General features: G+C 51.0%; 1 protein-coding gene across 2 annotated transcripts in view; it reads left to right on the plus strand.

The window, feature by feature from the left end:
* Window positions 1-1,295: 1,295 nt before the first annotated feature.
* LMCD1 (LIM and cysteine rich domains 1) overlaps window positions 1,296-27,493 on the plus strand; it is a 32,185-nt gene continuing 5,987 nt past the window's right edge. Inside the window, exons 1-4 of one of the 2 annotated variants that reach the window (XM_054216422.1) lie at window positions 1,296-1,374; window positions 18,206-18,294; window positions 20,782-21,037; window positions 26,023-26,358. In XM_054216422.1, coding sequence (XP_054072397.1) covers window positions 18,206-18,294; window positions 20,782-21,037; window positions 26,023-26,358 — 681 coding nt within the window. In that variant the 5' untranslated portion in view covers window positions 1,296-1,374. Of the gene's footprint in view, window positions 1,375-13,874; window positions 14,075-18,205; window positions 18,295-20,781; window positions 21,038-26,022; window positions 26,359-27,493 lie in introns of those variants that run through there. The other variant, XM_054216421.1, reaches the window with a different exon arrangement.

Here is a 27,493-nt window from a genome sequence, read left to right on the forward strand (position 1 = left end):
TCATTTCAGAAAAGCTTACCCAGGTACTGGGGACAAAACACAATGTGAGCTCTCATAAACCCTGCCAGGGGCACATGCGGAAGCAGACAAGCAAAAGGGACATAATTAATCGTGAAGCACTCTCAGAAACTGAATGCGGGTCAAAATGAGCCCAGGGTGATGAGCCCTTCTCTGCGGGAATGTATTCAAGAAATCTCAGAAAAATGTACCAATGTGTGAGATATTACATCAACAAAAGAGTGTTTAGGATTTTTTTTTTTCAATTTACTGTTGTGAAGAGACAGCTTGGTTCTGAGCTGAGTTTGTGTTCCTTGTTTCCGACCACAGAACGTAAGGAGGCGGCTGGGTCCTGGTCACTGTTATTTCAGCAGGGTTTTTCCTAGATTCAGGCACAATGAGGAAGGGAGAACAGCGGGCGCCAGCGGGAAGAGGGGAGCAGGGGGAGAGAGCTGGGAGCGGGAGCATGAGGAGCCCTCTTACCCGCACCTGCACAAAGGGGCTTTGTGCTGGACCCCCAGCCAAAGCAGGAATGTTTGTTGAAAGCTGTAGAGACCTTGCCATTTCATGTAAAAAAAAACAAACCCAAAAGGCAATAGATCGTCATTCAACCCTTAACATTCATTGAAATAAGCGAAACATGGTTTTGGACAGTTTCTTCTGTTAAAAACATTCCATGTCTGTTTTCTGCGATAAACTGCCCCAGCACATTCCTGTCTGATTCGGGAAATCCGTTTCCCTGTGCTTCGTGTCAGAGCCTGGGACAGCAGGACGGTGGGATGGTTGTACAGCAGGACAGGGGTACAGCAGGATGGCAGGACAGTGGGGCGGGGGGCAGGAGGATGGTGCGACAGGGGGACAGTGGGATGGCGGGGCACGGGGACGGCGGAATGGTGGGACAGCGGCACAGCCCCCAGGCCAGCCAAGAAATGAGACTTGGCTTGAGACCTGCCAGCTCCCTCCACCTCTGCCGGGCCACACACCGCCCGGGCATCCGCCCAGGCGCCGGGCCCCATCCGCACCCCTCCGGCGCCGCCCCTTTAGGGCGGGAGTGTCTGAAAACACCTTTTTTTTTTTTTTTTTCCTTTTTCTTTCTCTTTTTTTTTTTTTTTTAAGCCCCAGCCGCTGCGGCGGGGGCTGCGCTGCCCTGCGCTGCCCGCAGCGGAGCTCCGCGTCCGCGCCCACGTGCACGCGTTGCGCAGCGCGCCCCGCCCCGCCGCACGCCATTGGCCAGGAAAGTTTCCTGCCGGCGGCGGATTGGCGGAGGGGCGGGCGGGGGCAGCCGCCGTCGCCAATGAAAGGCGGCGGGCGGGTAACGCGCGGCCAGGCGGCGGGCGCGGAGCGGTGTGGAGGGAGCTGAGTCCCGGCGTGCGCAAGGTGGGTTCCGCGGAGGGGGGCGGGCGAGACAGACCGAGCGACCCCGACCGAGCCACCCGTGCCCGGTCAGGGCCCGCGGAGCCTGGCGGCGCAGTGCTGGCGGTGTGCGACGAGGAGGGGCGGGCGCGCACGCACCCACCGGCGGGGCTGTAAAACTTCATATTTTTTTTTTCCTTTTTTTTACCCCCATTATCTCCTCACCTCCTGCTTTCCGCCCCGCGGCAGCCCGCGCTGTGCCCGCCGCTGGGCTTGCCCGCTGAATGGGGGGGTGCTGAGGCCCCCGGGTGCGGGTGGTAGCGGCTCGTCTCGCACCCGGCGCCGCTCCGGCAGTTTGCTCCCCTTCGGCTCTTTCCTTGTGCCTGCCTGTCCCTGTTGAAAACTCCGCAGCTAAACTCACCCAGCGGCTGCTGTTGTACCGGTTTTGAGCAAGGGACTGGAGCAGCAGATGCAAAGAGGAGGCGTGTCACAGAGCACGGCTGCTGTGTGGGTTGGTAAATGCTCAGGGTTAAGAGTGCACAAAGGTAATCTCTGAAGTACTGAAGTTTTTCCGACATCTCCACAGGGCAAGTCTAGCTGTGCGTTGTGCCCGGGCAGGGTCTGCCCAGTGATGTGCCTGGGGTTCTTCTTTCTGTACAAGAAACCTGCTTCAACCAAGCTTTTGCTGCGAAAGCAACTGTTTGTTGTCTAAATTAAGGTGCCTAAGCCCCTGACTGGTGCTGCTCTGAGCCTGTGTCCCTGGGGGAGCTGCTTGTCTCCTGTCAGACCCTCTGGAAGCATCGGTCCTGGTCCTGTCGAAGGCTTGCTCTCCCCAGGGCGTCCCAGATCCCTGCCACAGTGTCTTTTGATGAGCAAAAGAACCAGAATAACTGAAACGCCCTCTTGGCATGGTGTTAGGCTGAATGGAAGGGATTTTAATTGCTGAATAAAAAAATGCGTGGAATGGGTTGCCAGGGAGCAGCTGCTCTTACGACCTCACTTGCTGTACCTTTGTCACAGCATAATTAGGAGATGAGTTAAACGCTGAATGTCAGTGCTTCTCAGTTTCCACATTGCTGTAATCCCATCCCTTGATGCCAGATGGCCCGGACTGGGCAGTGCTCAGTGCTGTGCCCTGGGACTGGCCTCTGTGGGGCTGCTGGGGTACAGGGACACCCCTAGACCTTCCTGGGGGGATGGTACACTTTGCTGTGAACTTCTCTGAGAACTTTGTTCAGCACTGTCCTTGGACCTCCCTCCCTGTCCCGGCTGTCGAGGTGTAGCTCCCTCTGTCCCCTTAGGTTTGAACTGGGCCACTGCTGGGTCCCAAGGAAAACTATTTGCTGGTTTTGTGGAAAACTGGATGCTCCTTGCAGGTCGCTGCAGGCAAATGTTGGTGTTTGGCCCGGGGGGTGTGTGTGTCACTGTCCTGCTGTCTGGGTGGCTGGGGCTGTGCCTCACACTGTGCTCCCCTCTGCAGCATGATGCTCCTGCTCTATGTCCTGCCTGAAATACCTGGTTTTGGGTGGGAGTGAGGGGTTTCTCCTTCCAGATCTGCCCCCCTTCCCTGTCCCTGCGGACCCCCGCAACTGCCCACTGCAGGGGCCCCAGTGTGGCACCATGGGGTGACCCTGTCCCTGCAGGTGTGTGTGGGGTGGCCAGGGCTTGGTGAGGACCTGCTGGGAAGGTCTCCCCTGGTGTGTTGTCCCCAGAGACTCGGAGTAATGTGCCCTCTGCCAGCAGGTCCCTGTTGCTGGTAACCCTTGGCTGTGTCGATAGGGTCCTGGTTGCCATGGCTGCTGTGGGGAGGGCACAGCTGGAGGCCCTTGGGAAGCTCTTCCCAGTCACTGAGTGGAGATTGATCCCACAAGAGTGAAAACTGACCCTTTTTCTTGGGCACCAGCAGCTGTGTGGTGTTTGCTGGGCTATGGGCAGCTCGATTCCCCCTCACTTGGGGGGCCTGAGCAGGGTGAAGCCCCTGCTAGCAGCCCCAGGCTGGGGGGGGTACCCTGTGGGAGGCAGCGGAGAAGCAGGTCTAGACATGGACAGCAATGGGGGCTGAGCAAGTCTGGGCTGTGGAGCAGAAATACGCCTCACAAAGATGTGTCTGCACTAGACCCATCTCCCAGGAGCTTCTTGAGCATTGTCCCCAGGAGCTGGAGCAGGGGGGCTGTGCAGCGGTGCAGTACCAAGCACCCGAAAGGCTTGGGAGTGCAGAAACCATCAGAGCCTTTCCAAAACGTGTGGCTGGGTACTTAGGGATGCTCAGCTCCCGTTGGTGGGGGGACCAAGTACAAGGTGTAGTTTTTAACTTCACTAAAATCTGCGGAGGGACTAGCACAAGCCCTTCATCTGCAGTGGAAGGGCACAGCGTATCCTGGTGAGGGGGGTGCCCTGTGTCTGGGCACTATCCTGTCTCCTGGCACCTGAACTGGCACTGGGCATGGGTATAAAAAAGGAAAAGTCCCAGCTAGTTTGCGTTTCCAAAGGGATGTGAAATGACATAATAAAAACAAGGAAAAAAAAATAATAGAGACCTTGGATCACTGTCTGAATAATATATGCCCAAAGACAAATGGGGCGTCCTCGCAGTAGACGGCTGTTTAATTTCCTGAATCGGGCGAAGGGCACTTTTTTCTGGGCATGGGGTGGAATGCTGTCAAATTTTAATTTGGCTTGGCAGTGCTGCACAACCAGTTTGAGCAAGTTGGGGAAGGCAAGTCTGGAACTCATTAGGGCTTGTTGCAAGGCCCTGAAAATTTGATTTTCAGTCACTGTTGGGTTTAATTATTGTTGATGTCTTGCCTAGCGTATTATGGGATTCTTTCTGAGGAAATTAAAACAGCATGAGTGGGACGGCGTTCTGTTTGGCAAATGGGTTGTTTAGATTAAATTCTAAATGGAGAGTTAAAACTCGAAACAAAGATAAAGCGTGATGGCTGGCATTTCGTGCGTTACTGGAGCTGGTTCAGCTGGACGGTGCAGGCAGCAGGGTTTGTGTACTCTGCTCGCTAAATTCAGTCCATTTTTGTCAGGAGAAGAAAATAACCCACTAAGCTAAAGGGACTGCTCAAAGCCAAGGTAAAGTTTAGTCAGTTAATGCAAATTTTGGTTCTTTTAACTTTTTCTTCAGTTCTGTAGCATGGGATTTCACAAACACCTGAAGCAGATGGGCTGTGGAAAGGGAACACGGTGTTGGTGCTGCTGGGGTGACCCAGCCCCAGTGTGTGCTGGGCTCAGGGGGAGGCAGAAACCTCCCTTTTCTAATGTAATGGTTGGATTTGATGATCTTAAAGGTCTCTACCAACCAAAATGATTCTATGGTTCTCCATCAGCAAAGTATCTGGACACTTGAAACTCCTCAGCTTGTATCTGTCAATGTACATGGCAGAGCTCCTAAGGATCGGGAGCTTGCCCTTTGGAAGTCCAGCAGTGTAAATCTTTTTAGAAACCTTGAGTAATGCATTGGAGACTCAGCGCTCTCATTCATTTTTTCCTAAGCCGTATCCCTTGACCAAGGTGTCGGGGGCACTGGGGCTGAGCCCCGGCTGTGTTCCCTCGGCAGACGTCTGGCTTCCCTGGGAAGAGCCAGGCTCCCAAATAATGGGAGTCATGCCCAGAATTAGTCTCCTGCAGGACGCATCTGTGACATCTGTTCTGTCCAAACCTGCTTTCAAGCAATTTGGGGACACAGTGCTAAAGATGGTGAACGCTGTAACTGCAGTGACTGTGCCTGCAAAGCCATCGCGGGCCTCGTTTAAACGTGCTAGTGCTTGTTTGTGTGAACGCTGTCAGGAACTGTACAGGCAATTTCACCTCTGCTTCTGGAGGCTGGACCTTGTAATTTTTAACTATTAGACCACAAAAAGTTATTTATCCCTTGCAGACCTTCCATGCTCATGATTTCTGTAGTCCCCACTAGCAGAAGCTGAGTTTCATGATGAGAAGTTGGTACCTTCTCCGTAAAGCCCCCTCTCGATGGGCAAGGGGCTTGGTCCCTGTGTCAGTGACAGGTTATACGCTGCTGATGGCCTGGGGAGATGGCTCTATCACCCGCCTGTCCCTCAGAAAGCCAGTTTGTCCCTGTGGGACTGGGACCCCTGCTCCGAGGACGGGGTCACTGTGGTGGAGCCCAGGGAGGAAGCGCTGCCACGGGGAAACAGATGTGGGTCTTAATGCAGAAACCTGCTTAGCTGCAAGCGAGTATTTATAGATATGAAATCATAAAGCAGCACACGGGTTAAAGAGCTTATTTTGGGACTTGGGCTCAGAGCTAAATCGAGTCCTGTAAAATACAATTTACAAGTCACAAAATCCCCCTCGTCCTGCAGGAAGGCAGTGTCTGCAGTATTTTTTTAGGCTGAGATTTTTTTTCCCTCTTTTTAGAGAGGAAATATTATATTTCAGCCATTCAGGAAGAAAGGTATTCAGATGTCCTCGCTTGAAGCTATTGCTCCATTTAAAGATGGGGCTCAGAGAAAGGGAAAGGTTTCAGGGCAGCTATTTGCAGTTTTTGAAAGAGCAAGAGTTTCCTGACGCTGGGTACCAGCCTGACTTCTCGTACTTTTACCATCTACCTACTCCGAGCCCTCTGACTTCACCACTTCAGTTAGGGAAAGCCTCTGAACTGCTCCAGAGCAGCAGTTTCCCTCTGCGATGGGGGGCTCTTCCCTCTTGCTGGGTTTACTGGTTTTTGCACCCCCTGCCCCTGTGTGTCGGTGCTTTCACAAATCACATGCAAAGTACGTTAAAAGCAGTTGATGCAACTGAAATGAATAGCAGCTTTGACCTAATTGCTGATGCATAAGGCATCATAAATTGTTAAGGTTTAGCTTGCTAGGTGCAGTATCTCCAACCTGTTGAGGAGTGGCTCTCTGGAGCCGATGGGAGGCAGGGGAAGGGAAGCCTGGGTGAGCTGTGGCAATTAAATGGGTGCTAATGAACAGGGGTGCCGCTGGCTGGCTTGCTTGGCAGTCAAATGGTGCAAATAAAAATACTAGGGAAATGGAGGAGGGTGGCTGAGTAGTAGGAAATAAGGAAACTAAAAAGGCCTTTTTCTGCTAGTACTGAATTGTCGGTGCTGTGAGCTGTATCTTTTCAGACACGCAAAAATCCTCACTTCTAGGGAAGCAACTCCTGCTTGTGCCTGCAATGTTAAAGCCTTGGTTAGGAGAAGCACGGAAGCAGCTGGGGGGCTGTTGTGTACTTGCTGTGCAAATAGCATTATTAATTCCTAGTGCAGTTGTGTATGTCAGTTGGAAGCTTTAAATGCTGGGGGCTTATTGCCTTACCTACTAAGAAAACAGGCTAAATTCTGTCAGGATTAGCCTTTACATAGTCCTTGGCAAATTATTCAAGATAGTGTTTCATTGGGAAACACACGAGGAACCTGTCATAGGATGAAACATCTACTGTTGACTTACCAGAGGAGCATACGAAAGCAAACTTGCCCAAAAGCAGCGTGGCGGGTTGCCCGTGCCCTGCTGGTATTTGAGGTGGTGCAGCCCTTCAGCTTCTGCATTGGAGTTCAGGGCATCACCAGCCACAAAGTTAACTTGGACTTCTTCATTTGCTCTTCCTGAAGATCTGGAAACCTGTCATTCAAAACCACCTCACGTTATTTTCCCTCTGTATAAGAAGGTAACTTGTCAACATCATGAAGCTCCAGGCACAAATAAAAAATATCCCCCGTGTCCTCTCGCACGTGCTGCCCAGTCTGCTTGGACTACTGGAGAGCTTCCAGGAGAGCCAGCTCCAGCAGGGCGCTGGCAGGAGGGCCAGCTGGCTCCTGTCAGCCAGGAGGCTTGATCCAGAGCATCAGGATATAGTAGCTGAGCGGGATTTCTCCTAGTTTAAAGTAGTGTCCCGGATCTGGATGCTTAGAATGGGAACCCAGACCTGCAGCCCCAGAGGCTGGTGTGACTCCATCTCAGTAGCTGTCAGAGGGCTGTTAATTTACTACACTTTGCCTCTTAAACACTTCATGCCCAAGCCTTGGTTTTTGTGTTCTTGCACAGCTGGATGGGCCTGTTGAGATTTTTGGAGGGGTTTGTAGTAGTGGCTGGATCCCATGGGAGCCTTGGAGCTGAAAGGGGGAAGCTGCAGTGCGGGAAGGCTGGGGTGCAGGAGAGGGCGCGTGGCCCAGGTGTGCCTCTGCCCTCAGGCACATCTTCGGCTTCCTTCTCTTGTGATCTCCTCAGCTGTAACATGTGGAGAGTAGGGCTGAGAAAAGTATTTAGAAGGACTACATCAGTTGTGTGGTACAGAAACTTGATGGAAGCGGCTGCTGAAGGCAACATGTCAGTGTCTGGAGGGACCCCATCCCTGGTGGTGGTTCAGCGCCTTCTCCTGGTGCTGGAGGTGGGAAGGACAGAGCTGGCTTGGTGAAGGTAGTTGGTGACTACAGTGAGACACTTACCTGAGCCCTCTGGAACTCAGCACAGCTGCTGTTCAATTAAATTTGGGTGGGTTCTTCCCATTCCATACACCTACTCACAGCTTCGTTTGGTCTTATAATTAAGACCAAGTGTTGGAAGCACTGTCTTGCTTGCGGAAAAATCTATTCATCTTATTTTTCAAAGTTTGCCCTTCTCTTATCGTTATTTCACACATTGTTAGTGGAGAAAGGAGTGCTGCCAACTATGTGCTCTTGGAAGAGCGAGGTATTTGCAGAGGCTGTGGTTCTGTTGTATCTCTGTCATCCTGTAGGTTGAGATCTGGCAGCTCCATTGAAATAGTTCTCTCAGATATTGATGCCTTCCCCTGGTCTTTATGGTGCTAAAATAAAAGGCAACAAACTTCTTGCTCTGCAAAGCTTAATATCAATAAGTGCTTCCAGTATTCCAGATGATACCAGCTCATTTACCGGTGACTTAAGTAAATCCTATAGAGAGAATTTGGGATGAAAGAGTCTTTTGTAAGTGACTTTTTTTTTTCCCTGTGAGTGTGGTAATTGGATAACTCTGCTTGCTCATAATCTGGCAGGGAAACAAATTGCTTTCAGGTCATGATTACAATAGATGTTTTCTGCCTATGAAAATGAGAAGAAAATAAAACAATCCTTTGCTGTTCTGTCAAAATTATAGTAGCAAGTGTGTATATTGATTAATGCACTTTGAAGAGTAGCTGTTTGCCCTTGCACAAACTTATTCTGCTTGCAGGCACTGTCAAGGAGCCCCTTCCATGATCCAGGGAAGTTTGTCCAGCCCAGCTCAGCCCTGAGTTTTCCCACTGGAGGAAGGTCCTGGCTGGTCCTCAGCTGGTCCCAGGGATGGTTTGGACAGTTTTCTTCTGTGCCCGTACTGGGAGCTGACTCCTGAGCACACTGACACTGGACATCCCTGGACATCAGGTCTCGTCAATGAGGATGCTTGTTGGTCGCCAGCAGGAGGGGAAATAAATTAGTGTTAACACCCACTGTGTGAAAGTGTTGGACAAGGTCAGTGTGTTTCAGGAGTGGTGGTTCTGCCTCTGTGGCTCCTCTGCTGTGGTGTATCCTCAGTGCTGATGCTGACAAAGTGGGAAGGAAATCCCGCATCCCAGGAGCACCTCTGGAGCTAGTACTGTTTGTACTTCCCTTGCTCCAAATGCTGTGGCCTTGCCTGCAGGCTCCCAGGCTGTGTGTGTCTGGGGTGACGGAGATGTCTTTTAGGGGTAACTTTCCCCAAAAAGTTTGAGGCAGGCTTAATGAGAAGCAGGTGATCCCCTTCCTCAAGGAATTTATTAAGAGGCTTTGCAAGATGGGAAAACTATCTAGGAAAAAGCTGAGTGAGACAGATTGCTCACCAAGCCATGAATTAAGGTGCTTGAGGCCAAGCTCTTGAAAGGAGGTTTCTGCCACCCAGGAGAGGGTTGGTTTGGGCTCTTCTGCATGGTAAAAGGACTTTAACTCAGTCTTTCAGGATTAAAAGTAATTGCTTTTTTAAAATATCTAAATAAAGCTGTGGCTTTTTTCAGACATAATGGGACTCTTTAGGCCAAGTTTTCAATGCCTTTAGTGTTTACCTGAAATTCTGGATGATCGTTTAGGCTACACCAAAAATGAGGTTTGATTTTTCTTATTTTTTTTAACTTTTTTGACATGCATGTCAGTTGCACCTCGTGAATACGGAGCTTTAGAGGATAGCTCAGCCTTTGGCATTGCTGTGCTGAAATGCAGGCAGTCGGTACCCTCAGGAGCATTAGCAATAACTGCCCTGGCACTTAAATGTATAGACAAAAGCTAGCCAAATGACTAACATCAAAGGGCCTCATTGGAGCAATCACCTGTGAGTTCAGATGTGTCAGATTGATGTGAACCTTCTGCCAGCACAGGAACCACTGAAGGGAAAAACTATTGTGGTAATTTGACCAGATAACTGACAATCTTATTTCTTCTAGAGCATCTGCTTTTCATCTTAAATTAGGAAATTCAAATAGGAGTGAGACTATTTGACATGGATTTCTTGTTACTTCAGAGTGGATGTTACCTAGGCACTACCTTTACTATATATAGCTATTTGAAATGTCGATACCTTACTTGAGACTCCCAATAGTGTACAAAACAGTCTGGGCTCAGAACTGGGGTAGTTGTAGCTACTGGATGATTTGGGGGGAGCAGCAGAGGATCTGTTCATTGCTAGCAACTGCATGTACGCTGTGAAGGGACAGTTGGGTGCAACACGTGGTTGTGGATAGGACAATTATAGCAAATCTGCCCAGCTGGACCCACAGTCAGAAGGAAAATGCGATCAAAAGAGGCTTTTTGTATGTACTGAGTCTGGCTTTATTCCTGCTTTTAACTAAAATGCAGCCCCTTGGATGTGTTACTATTTTGCTGTTGGGCTTGGCTGATCTTTCTCCTGCAGCCCATGTAAATGCTGCTGGGTTTTAACTGATGGTGCTGTGCTTTTCCAGAGCTTGCAGCATTCCCCTTGCTGTGATACAGATACCTCTTCTGTTAGATGTGAACACTTACACCCTCCGCTTATTGGGAAATCCTTAAGGAAGTTTGAGTTAGCTCCCCGTTATTATGCAAGCTTAGCTCCATTATAGTCAAATAATGACAACGAATTAGTTGCTACCCATCCATATCCCTAAACTCCTCAACAATTGTGCTGAGCAAACTGGTCCCACCCATGTGAATATCATCTGACTTTTCCCTTTTCCTTTGTTCAAGAGACTTTCTCAAAGCTGGAGTTGTTAGTCTCCAAAACTCGTTGCAGCTGGAGGAACCCCACCCAAAGTGCTTGCGTGGTCCTGCAGCTTTGCTTGAGCTCTTCTGCCCTGGCTGTGATTGATCGGGGTCAGGCATCAAATGTTGAGACTGTGCAAGGGTCTCCCGGGGCTGCACGGAAGGGGTTGTGTTGAACTTGCCAGGGGAGCAGTCTGACCGCGAGGAGGGGTGAAACGAGGACCTTGGCTCTGAAGGGCTGTTGTGAACTTTGTAGTAAATTTTTTTGGAAACCGGCTTTTCCTCTTCCCTTCCTAAAAAGGAGGAGAAAACATACTTGAGGTAGTTATGTGTCTCCATTGCCGGTTTTAGTCTCCAAATAAGGTGTTGTGCAATAAGTGCTTTCAGGATCCAGAAACCTTTGCAGAAGCAGGAGGTCCCTGTTTCACCAGTCCCTTCTGGAGCTGTGGCTGTGGCAGCTGGTCCTAAGGTGCCCCTTTCAGAGGCTGGAGAGCCGCGGGTGACTCATGGAGCAGTGCTGAGGAGCAGTAATGTGCTTGTGGGGTTCTCCTTCAGCCCCCTGATGAACCTGCTTAGGTGAGACTTGTGTTCCGCTGGCATCGAGCACAGCGAGAGGAGCAAATGAGCTGAGTCCTGCCATGCATCCCATCGCTGTGCGTGAAACCAGCTCTTGCAGGAGGGTGTATGTTCTTGGAAGCTTTATGGGTCTTCAGCATTGGTCAAACTTGCCAAAACTCTGAACCATATTTGAGGCCCAAGTTCCTCTGAGGATGCAGCTCCAAATCAATGGAGCTCATGATGCTGCAGGTTCAGTCCCCCTCAGCAGTGGCGTAGTGGCCAGCCTGCTGCTGACCAAAGGGATGTCCTCTTCTGACTGACACTGCCCAGCAGTTTCTCATGGTACGTGGTGTATATGCTGCCAATAGTGAAATCATCCTCCTAGGAGACACCTTGTCTTTCAGGGTGTTTCTTTCCCATCTGCAGGACTACTACAAACTTCTTGTGATTAGGTTGAGGTCCCTGTGGATACGCAGGAGAAAAGAGAACTGAAGGTCTGCCAAGAGAATATGGTCTAAGCATCCCTGATCAGATAAGGATCTCCTTACTTCGGTTATCATCCTTCTGTTACAGTGACTGGTTTAGCAGCTGGAGCTGGCTCCACTTTCCTATTTCCACCTTTTTTGTCACTTAACCAAGTCCCTCATCTGTGGTCTCATGACGTGTAGCACGCTTCTGCTGGAGGTCAAGACTAATTTATCAAGTCTGTTTTGACCCTGGGCCTTGCGCATAGCCCAAGAGAGGTGGTGCAGGGAGCAGCCTGGGCTGTGCAGTCTGATAGTGAAAGAAAAAGAAAGAAAACTAAACATCACTGAAAAGCAAGTGCTAGGCTCGTGACCGTATTTCCCTTACGTGGTGGCAAATTCTTCAGCAAAGGTGGGCCCCTCTGGGGGGGGCACCAGGCCGCAGGCAGTGAAACAGCCCTGAAGGCACATGCTTGGCTGCATTGGATACCGGTGTGCTGTTGCTGTGCTTGCATCCCCTCGTGTATCCAACTTATTAAGGCCTTTAAAGGAAAGCAGAATATTGCTATGGGCTCCCATGGCACTCGTGGGTTAATCTGTTACAAATGTTCAGTGGGACTTCCCAATTCTGCAGTGACCTGGGATAAACCAACCTCTCTGCAGAAGCAGCTATTAGCGGAGGATGTTAGCTTTCCCTGACTGGCCTTCTTGTAAGCTCTGAAAAATTTTATATTAATGTTAAATTTCTTCTACTCAGTACTCAATAAAATAATTGGGTCTCATGGAATGAGTGTCCCAGGAGCAGTGTGCTGGAGCCACCCTGTACTTGGTGGCTGTACAAAGCAGAGACATTATATACATCCCAAATATCCCAGGGCACTTTGTTCCTTGCCGTACTGTACATCAGCCTGCTCATCTCCGTCTGCGGGAGCATCCCAGCAGCCATCCCGCTACCGATGCCTTTGGCACTGAGCTGTTTATGCTACACCTTTAGACTGGAAGTGTGGAGACAACAGAACCATGACACCTAATGACTCTGTGTCCATAGATCCAACTATACATAAGAGGGAAAGTACTTGTGTAGCTGCAACTCTAGAAAGGAGGAGACATTTCTGAGGGCCTGTGCTTATGATAACTGGCGTGTCTGAGCACTGGCAGGTCTGAGTTCAGCCCATTTGCAGTCTAGAAGTTTGGCCCATTTGCCTGTAGCATTAGTCTGGGCATGGCATGGTCGCTCCTAGAGGAGTGTTTGCTGGGAAACGCCCAAGTGTAGTCTGAAGTCTCCTCTTTGTGGATGTACTAGATCCCTGGCCCTGAGCTGGTTGTGAGGATGGTGGAAAGAAGCTTCCACTTCTTCGAAGGATTTTCAAGTCAGGTGGATGTGAAAACGGTGTTTTCTCCAGGTGCTGTTGAGGGTAGTCCCCTCGCAACAAGCCCAACTGTCAAACTAGCTTCAGTAGACCCTTTGGCAAAGGGTCATTGGCCAAGATGTGTTGGGCTGGTCAGAGGGTGATGATGCATGAGAAAAAACCTTCAGAAGTCTTCACCGAGCTGTGAATGGGGCAGGCTGGTGGAGCTGGACTCTGACCTGCTCATAACTTCTAACCAGGGGTCCATCTTGCCAGAGCTGCCTTGGAAGCTCAGTGTTCCTTTGCAAAAGAGTCATCACCCTCTGAACCAAGATGGAGCCATGTTTGGGTTTTTCCCGGTCACTTGTCATTACAGGCTTTCTATTTTCCAACCATTGAGCGAACTTACCAGTGTCTAGGATGGCCCTGCCTTTGGCCAGAAAAATAGCGAACCATGGTATTACTGGCATATTCCCGAGATTGTTCAGAGATGTTTTTGTGGGTAGAATGGCCTCAATTTCCTATCATTTCACTACCTAAGAATTTCCTCTGCACTGACTTGCTTTTTCTCTTTTAATAGCAAGAATGCTACAAGATGAAAAAAGCCAAAACAGAAATCTTAAAATGCATTGTATACCTAGTTATGGTGAGCAGAATTTTGCTTTTCTTCCAAGCAGTTTGTTGACACGGGCTTTTTGTTTTAAAAGCATTACAAATGTCTTCAGTGTCTTTATCTTAAACTTTAGTCTCTCCATGTTTAACGATGCTGTTCCCAAATGGGCTTGGCCATAGGTGGAGTCTAAGACAGTTGGAGCATTTGTTTTGCATTATCTTACTGGGTTTGGGGCTTTTTTGCTGTGTCTTATGTGTGTGTCTTCGTTTTTTAAAGAAATCTCCTTTTATGCATATTTGAGGAGCTGGAGCGGAGCTGCGAGGAGAAGCTCCATATCTGGGCAGGAAGTCCTGCTGACCAGGCAGCCTGAAAAACAGGCAGCGGCGCCTGTTGTGTTTGGCCCCTGCACAGAGATGGAAATGAGAGGCTCGAACCTCCTCGGCTCCTGCGGGAGTGAGAAATAGCGCTGTCCTCCAAACAGGGACGTGGCTGTGCCTGGAGTTGTCACCGGGAGATGCTGCCCAGAGGGATCTGTGCTCACAGGGGAAGGCCATGCTGCAGTTGGTGGGTAAGTGCCCTGTCCCCATGTGGAGGGGCTCAGGTGTGTTCACCGAGGCCTGCCTGTGCCACGGGGATGTCCCTCAGAGTCCATGGGGCCACCTGAGCTGCCCCACAGACCGCAGTGGGGATGAGCTGCCATCCCAGGACCTTCCCCTGCTTCTGGAGACCTGCACTTCCAAGGGCAGAGAAACCTGAGCCATCTCAGAAGCCATGTGTTGCCTTGAAGAGCCTCTTGACTTTCACATTGCTTCCTCTATATGTTTTCCTATAGCTCCAGACTGGCAGGTAGCTTGCACAGTGAGGAGCCTCATGCTGCTGGCACCTGCAAGCAAGAGTTCCCAGGGAGGTCTGGAGCTCCTGGTCACAAAGGCATGTGGTCCCCTCTTGGCTGGAGCGGTGCACAACTGGGAGGGTCAGTGACTTGGTCTTTTGTGCTTGTCTGAAGCTATAGGTGGCCAAAAATAATGGTGAGGACTTCCTTAGGTTTAGTCTTGAGGAAATGTATCCTCAGCTTCTGTATAACCCAAAGGCAAGGAATCACCTGTCGATGCCAATAGGTTTGTTCTTCAGGTGAAACAATAATGGTAGTTTAGGAGCTGAAACTCTGCTGTATTAAGTGTGATCCATTTTTTTGGGCTGAATAAATGTGTTACTGCAGTGAGACAACAGTGGAAGTCCAAAAGCAGCTCCTGGGGTGCTGGCAGAGGTGCCTTGCTGGGTCAGAGGTGGGAGGGTCCAGCTTGCCTCGCATCGGCTGGTCTGGTGAGTTTTACAGGGATGGCACATGCCACAGGGTGCCCCTTGGGTTGGACACACTTGTGGGACTTGCTTGTCCACCCATCTGTGAGCTGGCTGGTCAGCCCTTGGTGGTGTGGGGCACCACCTGTTGTGTCCCACCTCTGCCAGCTGGTGGGCTTCAGGATGCTCGCCCTGCCCTTGGTGATGGACAGTCATGCGCAAGCCATCATGTGGAGGCGTTTGGAGTCGGGCAGGTGTCTAAAATGGATCCAGCAGCCTGGACACAGAGATCCTCCAGCTGACTGGGATGATGGGTAATGCCAGCCCGCTCTGGAGAGTGGGTCTGAGTGTTCTGGGGGGTACCGATTCAGCAGGTACTTCCATGGGCTTTAGGCTGAGCAAAGAGCAGTTAACCTCAATTAAACTTGGCCCTGGGCCATGAAGCAGAAGTTGTGTTTGGACAAGTAGAACAAATTACCAGATTGAATAAATTACCAAGAAAGGATCTTGTTAACACTGAAGTAAGAAGGTGAAATTCTGGGTTTACATATTAAAATGGAGGTCACAGCCTGGTGCCCCCCCCAGGCTGCGAGTTCCTGCACAGACACTTGGACTGTGAAGCATAAGACTGTCTTGCTTGGGGACAATCTACTCATTCTTGCTACTGACAACGCTCTTCCCTTTGCTTTCCCCCTTGTATGCGATGGCACTTTTCCAAATGAGTTTATTCAATCCAGATGTTTGTATTTTAAATAAACAACCTTTCATAGTCCCCTGTCTATACTCAGCTTCTGTCCGACTCATTAAGATTAGAGCCAGTAAAAAAAACCAGCCAAACAAAAAAACCAGCAACACAACCAAACCCATCTAGCACACAGTTCCCAGAGGGGCAAGGTTTTAAGTGGTCTGTGCTGGAATCTTAAATGTCTTTATATTTTTTGGAGAGCTGGTACATACCTGAAGGATCAAAAATGACCTATTTTTCTGGATATTAGAGACAGGGTGGAGGGTGTGTGCATGTTAAGACCATTTTTAAGATGTGTTTTTATGAAATCCCAGGGTGAGATGTCTTTTTGCTGGCTTCAAAATATCTGGAAAGGCTGCAGGTGAAAAATGAGGTGCGAACTCCAGGTGAAAGCGCAGGCACAAATGAAATGGCAGTTCTGTGGGTGAAGTGAGCTGAAATGGGCTGTACCCTACCCTTCGGGCTACGTTCCTCAAGGATGAGCAGCCTTGTATGGAGACTTCATAGTTCTGCACAAATAAAAGCATGCAAAGGCTTGTCATCTACCTTTAAAATGGGCAAACCAGCATCCAGCTGTTTCTGGAACTATCTGTTCATAAAGGCTTCATCCTTATTAGCAACATGGGTTTCCAAGTGAATTAAATTTCTTTCCTGAGTGCTACCAAATAACCCTTTTCCTCTTGAAAACTGCAGAAAGTGAGTTTGAATGTCAGAGGACACGTATGTTGGGGTGCCCCAGGTCCGCATGGGAGCTTTGGGGGGTACGGGAGCTGGTGGATTGGGGGGATGCAGGAGGAAGGAATGGCTACCAGCGTCATCACTGGCGGCATCACCAGCTCCGCATCCGAGTGGAGCCCTGGAGCTCAGCACTGCTGGGCAGAGTTCAGGGCTGGTCACCAGCGAAGCCACTGCCCTGGCGCCCAGCCACCCATGCAGGGTCCCTGCAGAGCCTTCTCAAAGCGGAGTTTATTCTTTTTCTTTTAACCATAGCTCTGCAGTATGAAGGAGCTGAGCCTGTTTTCCCCCAAATGCACCCTTTAAAAACAGCCTCTGTTCTTCTGCTATCAATCCCTCTGCTTGAAAATGGGAGTTGGCCAGGGTGCCCTCTGCCTGTCCCTGTGTGGAGCTGGGAGCACCGAGCCCTCCCTGGGTAGTGGGGAGAGGGGCTGGGGCTGGAGGAGGCACGACAATATTGATTTTAAATAGCGTGTGATCTTGTAATGAAAGACTATCACAGCCCAGAAAAACACATGGACTAAATTAAGATTGCACAGGCAGACACCACCCTGCTCCGGCATTGAAACCCCTGCAGCCTTCCCCGTTCTTCTGAGGGGCTCTACGTTGTGTATGCGCAAATGAATAGCCGGTGCCTAGAACTAGTTTGTGTTTCGAGAGGGATTAAAGATCTACAAAAACTTGATGAATGGCAGCAAGCACCAAAAAGGGCAGGGTGGTGCGAGACCCGTATGTGTTAAGTCTTAGCAGAAAATGCCGGGTGCGAAGTCCATTCTGGTTGGAAAATTGCAAGAAACTGATACCTTATAGTGCTGCTTGGCGCTGAGAGTCCTGGGGGCTTGCGGAGGTGGGTGACCACCCTCGAGTTTAATCTCTGACTGCGTGGGGTCAGTTCTGCTGAGGTGGGCGAAGCTCCGGTGATGCTGCCATTGCTTCTGCTGGGTGTGCGTGTCCTGGGCTGGGACTGTCCTTGTTTTCCTTAAGTCCATTTTTACAGGGAACAAACACGTCTTTCAGACAGGAGTCTGCAAGTTTCTGTAAAAACAACCAGGCTGCGATAAATTCAGTGTCGCGTGGTGTCGCTTCTCCCTGATGCTCCCTGCAGTGCTTTAGTTTTGTCTCCCGTCATACCCTCCTGCATTCGTCACGTTCAAAGAGCCATGTTTGATAAATCCATGGTGCAGGCACTAAAATAGGTTTATTTTCAATGTTATTGGCTCCTGTTGTGGTTTTTTGCACCTCCGTCTCTCCTGTTGGGAGGTAACTGGGACTGTCTGCACAGCAGTGAGCCCCCATGTATAAAACTGACTCTCTTCTGTCCTCACTGAGGGCAGAGCCCAGCCCTTTTCCCTCTGCCTTTCCTCCCCGGAGCCTTCCCCCGCCGTGTTTCCTGTTCACTGTGGAAACCACCCCTAAACGCCAGCGCCGGAGGGGTGGAAATGTGCCACATTCCCAAAATACACTGAGCCCCTGTAGAAAGACGGAGGAGGCGTGAGCTGCAGTAAAGCCAGTTCAGCATTGATTCATGGCAGTGCACCTCCACGTCTCGCTGCGTGACATCTCAGACGGCACAGACTCATATGCAATGTATAAGCTGAATCAAAATAACCTTTTAATGGGACCTGAGGCTCCTGTGGATGAGGTTAAGGTGGCTGCCCAGCGTGTGTGCATGTTCACTGGTTGATGTGCCATCTTCCCTCGCTTTAAGGTGCAAACCTTCACCCCGAGCATCCCTGTATAAACTTGTGGCAGGTCTGCATGGACAGTGGTCAAATGGCATTTGGGAGGTTTGAGACTTCACAGGACACAACGCACAGCTGAAGAAAACATCTGAAGGACAAAACACAGTATTAGTAGTTTAGTCTCAGATAATCTTTGAGGATAAAGCCTTTCCAACTCCGGTGTCCTGTTCTTTTCCAGATGTCGGTGAGCCAGCCGCAGTCGGGAAGAGGTGTGCCTTGTTTACGCTGCAGAGGGACGTGCACAGGCTTTGAGCCACATTCCTGGAGGTATTGTCTTGGCCTTGATGGGCCCTGCCCTAATGCTGTCCCTTTGGTCCTGTCGATATTCAGTCTCCAGTGACTTGGAGCACGAAGAACTGCTAGAGCACTTGAGTGGTGCTGGGAGGTGCAGAGAGGACACGCTGTCTGGCTGGGAGAGCTGCAGAGCTGAGAAGATGCTTCTGCTCCCTGCTCTCCACCCCCCTTCCTTCACTCATCCTGCTCTTCTGTTATTATAATTTTTTTTTTTAGTTAAAATCTCATCTATAAGTGCTTAAACAAAGCTGAGACTTGATGCAGTGGCGTTATTTTCTGCCTTTGCTAACGCTGCCTGCTCGCTGTGGCTCTCCCGGCTAGGTTGGGTGCAAGTCTCGGCAGTGAGCTGTGGTTTGGGCAGAGGAGGCGGCTGGGCTGAGAGATGTCCCAGCCTGCAGAAGGGTCTCACCTGCCACAGGACTGTCCCCAGCACGGCCCTGCGTGGTTGGCACTGCTCAGCGGGACATCGGGAGGGGACACGTTGCCGAAGCTGCTGCACGCCGTGCTTGGCACGAGCCACCCGCTGCCCTGCACAGAGCCTGCACCCTCCACCGGCCCCATGCCACCTGGCCAGCCCCTCGGCTTGTTTGGAAACTACTTAGTGGGAACAAACATGTCCTTGCCGGCTTGGGAGGCAGGGAAATGCTGACCCAAAGGATAATCTGGCACTGTTGGTAGGAGTTTAGCTGAGCGCCTGGCTGTCACCCTTGTCCTTGAGCACCACGGTGGCTATTGCTGCTGGTGTCCTGAGCGTCCTGATGGCCAAAATGCTATGCTTAGTGCCAGCAATGTCTTGTTATTTGATACTTTATTTTCAGTTTTTTTCTCTTAAAAACACTGAAATAGCCACCGATGTCAGTAGCTGGTGGGAGCCGAGCAGTGCAGCGTGTCTGGCTCTGGCAGGGACGGTGGGCTGCTGCCCTGCCCTCTCTGCTTGGGAGAAACAAAGGGGGCTTTGAAATGGAAGGCAGCAATCCAGATGTCATTAATTAAAAAAGAATTAATGCCCTCTGAGGCTGTCTTGCAAAACACTAGGCTCTTTTCTGCCAGCCCGCAGAGCTCCCGTGGGGTGTGGGCTGTGCAGAGGGTCCCGTCCAGCTCCGTCTGTGCTGCAGAAACGCTCAGCGGAATCCAGGGTGGTGGCAGCCAGTTGTGTCCTGCAGCCTTCGGTTCCCCGTTTCAATACCTCAGCTGCATGGAAAATCAAACTTTAAAACACTCCTTTGGTTGAATCGCTATTATTTTTTTTAATTGACTCGATTAGAGGCTGGTTTGAATCATACTTGTTCCGGGATCCTGCTGCAATACTTGGGGTTGCATCAGAGTTAGTTTGTCCTTTTGCTATTAGCATTTGATGGAAAAGCTGGCCAGCAGAGAGTGGTCTTAAAGACTTATTTATGGCTGTTAAAATCACAGACATTCAAGTATCAATTCCTCCTTTATCAGTCACTCTTTAAATGGCACGTAAAGCTTCATGGGAGGCGAGGCCAGCGCTCAGCTCTTGGAGGCTGGTGGGGGTGGGAGATTTAGCAATGCTCGAAGGGGTTTTCAATGCTCACAGAAAGCGGCAGCTCCCTGGGGCGGGTGGGAGGCAGCAGTGTATCAGCGCTGCTGTGGCTGCTCTCGCTCAGGGACAGCACTTCGGGGTTTGCAGCTCTGTGCTGCTGCTGATCCCTTTGGGATGAGAAGCTCAACATGAGCCATCAACATGCGCTGGCAGCCCAGAAACCCCCTGCAGCCTGGGCTGCATCCCCAGCAGCGTGGGCAGCAGGGCGATTCTGCCCCGCTCTGGGGAGACCCCCCTGCAGGGCTGCCTCCAGCTCTGGGCACCAACAGCAGAAGGACACGGAGCTGCTGGAGCGGGGCCAGAGGAGGCCCCGGAGATGCTGGGAGGGCTGGAGCCCCTCTGCTGGGAGGACAGGCTGAGAGAGCTGGGGGGGTTCAGCCTGGAGAAGAGAAGGCTCCGGGGAGACCTTGGAGCCCCTTCCAGTCCCTAAAGGGGCTCCAGGAAAGCTGGGGAGGGACTCTGGGTCAGGGAGGGGAGCCATGGGACGAGGGGGAATGGTTTTAAACTGAAAGAGGGGAGATTTAGATGAGATCTGAGGCAGAAATTCTTTGCTGTGTTGCCCAGAGAAGCTGTGGCTGCCCCATCCCTGGAGGGGTTCAAGGCCAGGTTGGACGGGGCTTGGAGCAGCCTGGTCTGGTGGGAGGTGTCCCTGCCCAGGGCAGGGGGATGGCACTGGGTGGGCTTTAAGGTCCCTTCACACCCAAACCATTTTAGGAATCATGCTGAATTCGCACACATGGCTTGGGCCACAGGAGCCTTTTGTCTTATGCCATACCCTGGTCTGCGTTCAGCCTTTAGAAGAGGCTGGTGCTCCATGGCTGAGCCATCGCATGATTGCGTGCCTCCCACGGCCCAGCTCACATCGAAAGGTTGATCTTGTTTGTCACACGCAGGAAAATCTGCAAGTCATGCAAATGCAGCCAGGAGGATCACAGCCTGAGCTCGGACCTGGAGGACGATCGGAAAATTGGGCGCCTGCTGTCAGACTCCAAATACGCCACGCTGACCACCCGGGTGAAAGGAGGTGATGGCATTCGCATTTACAAAAGGAACCGCATGATCATCACCAACCCCATCGTCTCTCGGAAAGACCCCACCTTCGACACCATCACGTACGAGTGGGCTCCCCCAGGGCTCACCCAGAAGCTGGTAAGACAATCCACCGCGCGTTTGGCTGGTGGTTGTGTCGCTGAATGGAGAACATAGCGTGGCTTGGGAAAAAGTTATCAGGGAAAAATAGTAAAACATATGGTTTGCCTCGGAGAGCAAGAATGTGCATAATACTTTGTATTTTGGAAAACCACGTAAATAACAAGAGTAGGTAGGAGAGGGGAGTGGATTGCCTTTGGGTTTTTATAGGTTTGCTTACATTTCTAGGAGAAGTCTTAATGGGTTTTACAACTAGAGAGCTCGCTACTTTGGTAGAGCTCATGTCCAATAAAAACATTGCTGAGGAGAGATCCCATCTCTGCTGTCCTGCCAGTTGTACAACGCCTGTGCAGCCCACGCAGGCTCCAAAACCCCAGGCTGGGTGTGGAGGCCATTCCTCCAGGCCTTCTCAGGGTGGCTGGGCTGGGACTTGGTCCTCTCCCCAAACACCCCAGGTGAGCACCAAGGGGACAGAAAGCTGTGCAAACTGTGGGACACGCACAAGAATGATGGGTTAACTCCAGAGACCTGTTTCCGTGCTTCTAAACGCAGTCTGGACCGGGCTTCAGGGGGCAGCTTGGAGACAAGCTCTTTGGGTGGTTTCTTGGGGCAGGGGGAGTTGCCGTGGGCTTTGACCTCCCTGTTGGAGATGGACGTCCTGCCTTGCTTGGTGAGTCTGACCTCTTGCAGGTCCAGGTGTGAGCCTGTCCCAGGAGCAGCCAGTGCAGGTTGAGGTAGGTGGCTGGGACACTGACATTACCTGGAGGTTTTTTCAGCAAACACTTCAGGAAATTATGCTCCAGTCTGTCTCAAAAGCGGAGAAATTAAATCAGTGTGGAAAGAAGTAATGCTGCATCTAAATCCAGTGCTGTGTTTGTAAATTATTCTGTTACAGAAATGGTGTCTCTAATATAATAATTTTCTTTGCATGCTGAGGTAGTCATTAAAATGACTGGACATAGTCTGGTCCAAATAGAATGACAGAATGGTTTGGGTGGGAAGGGACCTTAAAAACCACCCAGTGCCACCCCCTGCCCTGGGCAGGGACACCTCCCACCAGACCAGGCTGCTCCAGGCCCCGTCCAGCCTGGCCTTGAACCCCTCCAGGGATGGGGCAACCTGGGCCAGGGGCTCACCACCCTCACAGCAAAGAATTTCTTCCTCAGATCTCATCTAAATCTCCCCTCTTCCAGTTTAAAACCATTCCCCCTCATCCCATGGCTCCCCTCCCTGATCCAGAGTCCCTCCCCAGCTTTCCTGGAGCCCCTTTAGGGACTGGAAGGGGCTCCAAGGTCTCCCCGGAGCCTTCTCTTCTCCAGGCTGAACCCCCCCAGCTCTCTCAGTGTGTCCTCCCAGCAGAGGGGCTCCAGCCCTCCCAGCATCTCCGTGGCCTCCTCTGAGGTTTGGTAAAGAGGACTCAGGGTGAAAAGGGGAGATGAAGATCGTGGTCCTGTGCCAAGCGCTGGATCCAAACCCAAGTCCCCAGCCCCACCTCCCCTCCTGTGGCTGTTTTCTGTCTGGACAAGGAATATTGCTGTGTGGGAACAAATGGAAGTGGTTTTTGGCATGTGGAAGTGTTAGCCAGCAGAGCGCTTCTTGAGGGAAAGCATTTTACTGTCTTTTAACTGTGTTGTGGTACTAAAAACATTACATATTACACTGTCATTAGTGGACAGCTTTTGCTCTTCAAATTGAACAAAATAGTTTAAAGCTGCTGAAAATTGCAACCAGATTTTCTAAAGAATTGGGGAAACAAATGTGAAATTGCAGCTGCAGACCCAAGAGGCAGACGGACTTATTTCTTCTTAAAACCCAGTTGCCCTCACCCCCTCAGAGGGGCTGATTGGGGTGGCATGCAGCCCATACTGGGAATGCAGTTGAGGTCTACGGTGCTAATTGGGCTTTAATGAGGGACCGAGGCCTCCGTGCACCAGCTGTTTAATCACAGCGCTGCTCTCACCGTCTCCTTTTTGTCTCTCTGGTAGTTGCTGGCCCAGCAGGAGTGTTTGTTTAATCACTGTTTGCCTCCCACCGGTCCTGGGGGAACCTGGGAGCTCGAGAGGGATGGGGAGGACAATACTGGCACTCTTCCCACCCAGCCCATCCGTGGAGCCTGCTGCCCAGCCCGGGGCTGGTGGGGAACCCGAGGTCACTTCTGCCTGCACTGTGGGGCAGGGTTGGCTCCTCGCTGCAGAGGATGCCCAGACTGTGGCTCCTGGGCTGCTCTCTGCTTCATTGGACCCCAAGGGTACCCCCTTGTGATTGTGTGTTTGGGGTGATCCCAGATGCAGCCAGCCCGGTGGCTCCCCCAGCAAACCCCATCCCTGTGGCGCTGGCTCTGGGGACACGGGCTTCAGGAGAGCTTTGGGACCCCTTATGGTGCCCAGACAGGCTGGAAGATGTCTTGGTTCAAGTAAACAATGTGCAAGAGCTTTGAAGACAAACCTTGATAAATTTTGGCTTTGAAGATCAACTTGACAAACTTTTAAGAGAAATGCTGGATGTCATCCGTCCTCGGGATAGTTCAAAAGGGATCTGGGCCAAAAAGCTTTTAGTGCATAACTGACTCGCTCCAGTGATTTCCTTCTGAAGGCAGGCTGGAAAATTGGGATTGTTTTTAATATTGTTGTCCTGAAGTCGATGGTCCAATAATAGGAGGAAGTTCAGAGTGTGTTTTCATTAAGCCGTGCCTGGAGAAGTTATGAAGTAGATATTCAGGGTCCTTGGGGAAAGTGAAAAGAACAGATCAGAAAATACCTCCAAAATTCAGTAGTTAACAGTGAAAACTTAAAATACTCTTCCTCAAAATTATCTGTGCTAAGGTGACATAGCATTCGACCATAATAATATGTGGTAGCAGCAGAAGAAACAGCTTTTTATTATCCTTCATTTCAGTTTTTGGTGTCAGGTTGAATTTTTTTCCCTGATCTATTCTCTGGACACATCTTACAACACCTGCAATTAGAACTTTAAGCATTGCCTTGATCAGGGAGTGAAAACCCACCGCGTGTCTGTGCAGATGCTGGCAGCTGCCCTGAGCATTGCATCTGCGCTCCTCGAAGGCATGAGGTTTGCTCTTCTCTCTCACTTCCAGCACAGACATTTCGCATGGCCAGTGCGGAGTCCGGCGCTGGAGCGGAACCAGGCGCCTCAGAGGCACGTGCTGGCGCGGTGCTGCTCTCGCGGCGCTGGTGTAAGCGTTCGTTAGTCTTGGCACATTTGTAGTGGATTAAGAATTTCTTCCATTAAGATCCTACCATGTAACTACTTTACTAGCGCTCTCGCTGCGGCTGAACCAAGCCAGCGCAGGCTGCGTAGCATCTGCTGTCCTCATGCCCACGGTCCTACAGCTCTGGGGCTTGCATTGCTTTTCTTTCCCGTTGTCAGGTTTCGCTGGCAGTATCCGTGTTTTGTGGGGCAGTGCCCGTGTGAGGCCCGGGAGGAGCTGTTGGGGAGTTCTTGCCTCTTGCTTCTGCAGTTCCTATTAGGATTTCTCACTTCTGTGAAAGCCATCTGTGCACCAGGTCACTCTGACAGCATCCTGCGGCTCCAGCAGCCATTCCCAAGCGCACCTTCTCCCACGGGGCGACGACCCTCCCTCAGTGAACTCCTGGATATCACTCCTGCCATTGTGCAGAGGCGCGATGCACTGAGCATTGATGCCTGATATCATAATGTGCAGCGAGGTTAACACGCGCTCCTAGGCATGGGGAAGGAGCCCTGCCTCCATTAAATCATTTATCTGTTGCTATTGCAAATCTTCAGGCAGGACTCTTGCCCTGCCACGCTGCTGCCTGACTCTGAAGGCTGTACAGACGCGATGAGTTGTTCACTGTAGTGCAAACGCTTCTGTATGTCAAAGGCCATGCTGGGCCAGGCTGTGTACAGTAAACGGTTAATCGCTCCTCTACTTTTTTTAAAATTCAGTTTTCAAATGCTGACCAAGTAAGAACCAAATCTAATGCAGCTGGATGCTGGTCTTTAAAACGGAATGGCAGAGAGCCAACTGGCTGCCCCTCGGCTCTTCACACCACAATAGGAAAAATGCCTCGAGTGGGAACTCCCTTCCCCTCAGCTCCGGGCCAGAAGTTGTTAACTGTGCCGACCCCGCCGCCTGCAAACGCGAATTCAGCGTGGGACAGACCTCGGGCCAGATCCTGGTTTACTCGGCTTTTAAGATAGTGGCTAGTGGCCAGTTGAGTAGAAGACTTTATTTTGGAGAGTGTTTGTTCCTTGGTGTTTGCTTTCCATGGTGCAGGGCACCAGTCACCAAACACCTTCCCTTCAGGGCAAAATCAGTAGTTGGGTAGAGCTGGTGGCTGTCAGTGTTAAGACAGAGGCTCCACTGCCATCTGACTACTTTTTCTTCTTATAATGATATTTTTACTTTTTTTAAGTGATAATGGCGGATCTTTTGCTATAAACTATGCTGCATGCAGCCCATGAGGGCTCTTGGCGCAGCCTCCATCCCTCTCCCCACCCCAGCCCAGGGCAGTGGGAAGCCGGCTGCTCTCAGGTTTTGATGTTCATGGGTTTCTGGTCTTTTTGGCTGCCTTGTTGGCAAGTTACCTGGCACAGTGGCACCTTAGTGCCAGTGAAGGAGGGTGTGTTGTGATCTGGGTGCAAACTAGTGAAGCAAGTCTCTGCTGCTTTGCTTTCCTGGGGAGTCTGGTGGTGGTGGTGGGTTTTTTTTTGGTTTTTTTAAAAAAAAAAAAAAAACACCACCAAAAATCCCCCCAAAACCACCCAGCCTGTTTCCTGAGGATGAAATGACTAACAGTAGCCAGGATACTACTTGCATCTGAGTATGTTCAGCCTTTTATTTCTGAAGTGTGTGTTAGAACGACTCGAAGGGGGAGGGAGGGGAAGGGGCACATTTTCTGCCACTGCTCCATAGGGCGAGCAGAGCATCTCTTTGCAAAGAAAGCTGGTGCTTCCCTGCCAACAGTGGCTCAGAGTAACTGTGGGTGCTCTCTCCCTCCCAGGCCATGCAGTACATGGAGCTGATCCCAAAGGAGATGCAGCCGGTGGCGGGAACAGACGGGGCGTACTATCGCCGGCGGCAGCTGATGAGACAACTCCCGCTGTACGACCAGGACCCATCCCAGTGCCGCGGCCTGGCCGAGGGCGAGCTGAAGCTGATGGAAGACTTTGTGAAGAAGTATAAAGCGGAGGCGCTGGGTGTTGGGGAGGTGGCCCTGCCAGGCCAGGGCGGCGTCGGGAAGGAGGAGGGGAAGCCGCAGGACAAGAGCATCGCTGCCAGCAAACCCCCCGAGTCCACCAACGGGGCCCTGGAGCGTGCGCCCACGGCAGAGCACTACGTAAGCCCTGGGCTCGGCGGTGGGATGGGCTGGAAGCGGTGTCCCAGCTCCGCTCGGAGTGCGGGGAGCTTTTGGGGAATAGATCCGGTCTCAACAAGAGGGGGGAAAAGATTGCAGCGGCCAGGGTTATCTGTTCCTTGTTGACAGTACTGCTCCTGAGGGCTTGTCCAAGCTGCGGCATGCTCTTTCAAACCCGCAGAGGAGTGCCAGGTTGCATGGTGCTGTGCTTTGGTGCAGCTCTGAAAGACCCCAGTGGGTCCCCTGGCATGGTCCTGCCACCCTGCTGAGCACCAGCGTCCATCCAAGAGGGGTGCGGAGGGGTGGGTGATCTCCCCTTCACCATCTCCCTCCCTCCACAGCAACAGCTGTGCTGAACCACCAAGGTAAGCGCGTTTTCCCTTAACTGTAGGAGCCAGTGGTTTCAACTTTGGATTCTTGGCAGCTCTGAAAGAGTGGGCGTGACATGTCCCTGGATGATTGTGTGTCAGTAAGGTGCTCAAGAACAGAAACTGTGTTTTACTGCGAGTTAGTGAGTGTTTCCAGCTGAGTTTCCATGCCAGTGCAAGTGGAAAGACCGCAAATGACAGGAGGTGGTGGCTCAGTCTAATTATTGCAAAGCTGTGAACATGGAGATAGTGCTCCCAGGGCTGTAATCGCTCTGGGGGACTTTGAACAGACCACGCATGTCTCTGGGCTTAAAAATACTTTTCCACAGGGAGATGATTGAGATTCCCTAACACACTTCTAGATTTATATTCTCCCAGCGCTGTCTGGAGTGGCCATTGTGGTTGCTGAACAAATGCTTATCATAAAATATGGTGAGTGAAAACTTTGTACTGGCCCTTGCGAGGGTAACTTGCAGCAGAGGATTTAAAGCTGGGGAAAAAGTGGTGTCTGAGTATTCCTAAAGCAAGATTTTTCTAGCCATTGCTGAACTGAGATTGTAACATGTTAAGAGCAGTTTTCATTTTCCTTCCATATCGGGTAATGTCTCCCCTCTGCTGTGGCCTTTTCTATTAACACGCATCTGACTTTCAGAGTCCAGGAATACAGTAAAAGTTTTTCACTATTGCAGCAAAATACTGACCTGGAAAAAGAATTTTAAGCTAAAAAAAAAATAACCAAAAAAGGAAGG

Source organism: Rissa tridactyla, chromosome 10 (genome assembly GCF_028500815.1).
Source record: "Rissa tridactyla isolate bRisTri1 chromosome 10, bRisTri1.patW.cur.20221130, whole genome shotgun sequence".
Lineage (NCBI taxonomy): Eukaryota > Metazoa > Chordata > Aves > Charadriiformes > Laridae > Rissa > Rissa tridactyla.